Source organism: Carcharhinus amblyrhynchos, chromosome 10 (genome assembly GCF_965287045.1).
Source record: "Carcharhinus amblyrhynchos chromosome 10, sCarAmb.v2.hapA, whole genome shotgun sequence".
NCBI lineage: Eukaryota > Metazoa > Chordata > Chondrichthyes > Carcharhiniformes > Carcharhinidae > Carcharhinus > Carcharhinus amblyrhynchos.
Genome location: NC_137333.1, coordinates 54,498,779 through 54,502,939, shown reverse-complemented (window position 1 = coordinate 54,502,939; position 4,161 = coordinate 54,498,779). Strand labels below are relative to the sequence as shown.

Here is a 4,161-nt window from a genome sequence, read left to right as displayed (position 1 = left end):
CTTTGTCACTCTATTTTACTGTCACATTTTGCCAGTCTATTTTACTATCGCATTTTCTCAGTCTATTTTGCTGTCGCATTTTCTCAGTCTATATCACTGTAGTATTTTCTGTCTATTTCACTATTACACTTTCCCATCTATTTTACTATCGCACTTTCTCAGTCTATTTTACTATCACACTTTCTCAATCTAACTCCTGTTCAGTGAAGAAAAAGGATGAGATTTTTATTATTCCAAAAGTGACCTTTCGAAAATTGGCCTTTCAAAGAGGATTTGAGAGTATTTTATGAAGACACATTGAGTCCCATATGTACATTATGACATACTATAGTATTTCGGTTAATGAAATTTATTTTGAATTACGTTTTGTTTTACCTTAGTAATGTTTCCCTCGGTGGAGAGATAGGAGTTGTGCGGTAAAAGGGCTGTATAAACGGGACAATGCCTCTGTATCTTTACAAAGCCCCTGAACAGTGATTTCTGGGTCATTGGTAAGTCTTTGTGTGACAACGTACAGGATTATGTTCGGTTTGCCGGAGCTAGACGTGCAAATGTATTGTAAATGCACTATTTTACAAAAAAATTAGTCTTACTCAACCAAAGGGAAAGGACACGTTTAAAGGAAAATGTGGAAAAGGCTGCTTATGGTCATTAAGATTGGTGAGTTTTACTTGACCCGAGGGATCTCCCCAACAAGTGCAGTGCCCTCGCTTTACGGTTGGTTGGCAGTGCAGAACGATGCCTGGGAAACACTGAGAATTGACCAGTTCACCCAGTAGGTTTGCCGCTTCCTCAAGTCTCCTCTGACTTTTTTTCCCCCGGGGTGGCGGGGAGGGGGGGGGGGGGGGGGGGGGAGGTGGGGAAACAAACTTCAAAACAAGACCAGATGGTTTTCGAAAATAAAGACCAGCTTTATTTTAGTCTGTTGACCTTTCACTCGAGACGCAGCTGGAATTAGTACCTTTTCCCCGATATAACACACAGATCAGGTTTCTAAATAGACAGGACACTAAAACCAAATCACAGCAGGTACTAGGAGAAGATGAATATCCTGGTGAACAATTCTTGACAAGAGTTGTTTGTCTCTTTGGGAACTGAACAAAGCTAACAACGGCAAACTAATATTGTTGTCAGCAGGGTGCCAGGAATTTAGATTTATAAAATGGAGGCCGAGACACAGACCAAACAAATATTTCGGGTTAACGCGGGTGTTTGGCATTAACACAGTCTGCCTTTCATAACTATAAATGACAACATCTAGAAAATGTTTATTTGCTCCAAAACCAAATGCTATTATGGTTCAATGTTAACCGTGTCGTGTAGTCTTAGTACCGTTTACCCTATTTTCAAGCAGGTTGCCCAACATTTTGGCATATGCGTTCAAATGTTTCTCGTTTAAAACAAATTTTGACTACATTATACCTTATTATTTATGTTTTGTGTCCTGGAAGCGCGGGACTGGGCGTCCGTTGTCACGTACAGAACAAGTTGGCTGAATCAATACTGGAGTTACTCAGTCAAGTCTTTCGATCCACAAAGTGCAATTGCATCTCACCGCCGTTAGACAGGCAGCGCCAATCTTGAAGGAAAACTTTCTTTTGACTTTCATGTACCAATGATCAGTGTTTTTGTTTTTGCACTTCAGCACGAGTTTTACACCACTTTACAGTGCGCCCGATTATATTTTAGACAGGATTTCTCAAGACTAAACAGATACACAATAATTAACGGGCGTTTTGAGCTAAAAAGAAATGTTAGCGACCAGGATACTGGCTGTCACATGGTGCTTTCAATGGAAAACACAGAGAAGTGTGATTCTCCTCGCTAATCAATTGAACCCACCGTTCCTTATTCTAAAATAAGGTATACCTCGAGTGAATGCACATTACCGACTGGTGTTCAAAAAGTACAAGCAGGGCTGTTTACCCATTTCTCTGTCTGTGAACAGTTCACCTGTAGCCCAGTTCTTTGTGTGACGAGTACTGGTTGGGAAAGGAGGAATTAGAGACTGGGGAAGTTTTGTCTGCTGCAGTTATATCCCGGGTTATATTCGTAAGGGAGCTGCGGGAGTGAACATTCCGGGAAAAACTGCGGGAAGCTCGCTAAGCTGACCGGAGCCTCCTCCATTGGCGATGAGTTTGGGGGCTGGTTGTGGCTGCCGCCGCCGGGGTACAGCGGGGTGTGGACGGGCACTGTCCTGGCCGCTTCGGGGACGGCGAGGTTGCAGCCGGCCGCCGGGCTCTTCTTGGGCGGGTTGCAGGGCAGCCAGGGGTCGGGGAAGTGGGGGAAGCCGCCGGAGAGAGCGGCCAGCCCCCGGTACGAGTCGTAGGCTCCCAGCTCGCAGTTGCCCTCCTGCTGGATCCGCAGCGCCGAGCCCAGGAAGGGCTCCTGGGCCGAGAGCATGTTGCTGTAATCCGGCCCCAGCAGTTCGAAAAACTCGGCGGCCTCGGGGTTGCCCCTCTCCAGGTCTTTGAGGGACATGCCGGAGGTGGAGGTGATCTTCACGTTGGCGGGCTCGGTGAAGAAGGACGGCGGCAGGTTGCGGTTCCGCAGGGGGATTTTCCGGCCGCTGGCCGCCGCCGCCGTGGCCGCCGTCAGGGCTCGGTCCCCGGCAGCCGAGCGGCGGAGATCCCGCACCGAGTCGAAGAGGGCCGCCAGGGACTTGCTCTGCAGGCTGGACTGGGAACCCTCCTTCTTGGGCGGCGGCTTGCACTGGAAGTGGGCGGCGGGGCTGGAAGAGGCGGGGGAGAGTTGTTGCCTCTTACTGACTGCCTCCTGCAGCCCGGGACCGGGGTTACTGCTGCCCGGGATCATCCCCGTGCATCTCTTGATCTGCTTCTGCAGGTACTTCCTGTGGTTGACTTTCCTCTTGGATTTCACCGGCTTGTCCAGAGCCAGCTTGATGTTGCTGGAAGCGGAGTCGATGAAGTTGAGCAGGGCGCTGGTCGTTTCCTTCACCTCCCCGGAGCTCTCCCTGTCCCCCAGCAAAGCCCCGCCGTAAGCGCTTTCCATCTCGTACTCCATGGAGGAGCCGGGGAAACAGAAGTGGATGAAGTGAGGGTTCATGATGGCAGCCTGCACAGCCATTTCCCGTCCCCTGTGAGCTCAGGCCAAGTTTACCAGCGCATCACTAACTCCGGGGCTGGGGCTCAGAACTCACCCGGGGGGGGGGGGCTACCGGCCGGCCCGAGGGGGCAAGAGCCGAGGCAAATCCTGGGTCAACCACCGAGCTCCCAAGCCTCAGTGCAGCCCGGGATTCAGCGCCTTAAAGATTGTTCCAAATCAGCCCAGCAATACATCATCGCGTCCTCTTAGCCACCCCTCCACCCCCCTTGTGAACAGCGTTTTCATGAATGTGCTTCGCTATAGGCTCTGGCTGCAAAGAATATCCGTTTCCCGTCACTCGAATTCACTGAGTCAAAAGCGACCCAGATCCTATTATAGAGTTGTGAATTCATTAAATCGGACAGCTTAAGGAGGTTGGACACGGTTTGGAGAAGCACTTCATTACTGCAGCATAAAGTTCAACACGGCCAAACCCCACAGCCTCGGGAGCAGAGGAAAATAAAGCTGGAAATATGTTGGATATATTAGCGCAGCGCTAATTCTGGACGTTCCCATTGGAAGTTAACATTTAAATGCATTCAGGAGGATTGGTAGCCCAACATGATTCCAGTATTCCGTTACTGTGTCTGGATTCGCGCTCTCCCTCTGTATTTCTTTCTAGCCCACCCAAGCACTTTGCCTTGTCTCGGAAGTTCTTCACAAGTACAATATTAGGATATACGATCATTCAAAAACACTTCCAAAACCATATTTAGACATCTGATGCAGGCTAAGGCTAATTTCAATTCATGTGAGGTATCTAACGAGCGGAAAATGCTATCCTACAATTCAAACTGTTCACGAATAATTGAACACAATCAAAATTGTCTCCTAAAGCTTTTTTTGACACAAAAGGTGCTTCTTGTATTCAGAGTGTAGTGTAGTTCTGGAGAAAGATACATTTATTTATTTTTGTTCTTCTCACGGGCCATTTTAAGTAAACTTCAGCTAATGGTATTCCAGGGAATGGGGCCATCCCGCCCGTAAACAGCTCCAAATTTACCAGAAAGGCCCCCGACAATACTCAAGACCAGTGTCAAGTGGCGGCTTCTTGTG

At 48.5% G+C, this 4,161-nt stretch overlaps 1 protein-coding gene across 1 annotated transcript; it reads right to left on the bottom strand.

Annotated features, from left to right (window-relative positions):
- Window positions 1-896: 896 nt before the first annotated feature.
- fam181b (family with sequence similarity 181 member B) lies at window positions 897-3,193 on the bottom strand. Its single transcript, XM_080197896.1, has one exon. It carries the CDS (start codon window positions 3,085-3,087, stop codon window positions 2,002-2,004), a length of 1,086 nt encoding a protein of 361 aa, XP_080054022.1. The 5' UTR covers window positions 3,088-3,193; the 3' UTR covers window positions 897-2,001.
- Window positions 3,194-4,161: the final 968 nt, after the last annotated feature.

Bases quoted from the DNA above. Each gene is read 5' to 3' on its own strand.
- fam181b (XM_080197896.1), bottom strand. From the start codon at position 3,087: ATGGCTGTGCAGGCTGCCATCATGAACCCTCACTTCATCCACTTCTGT.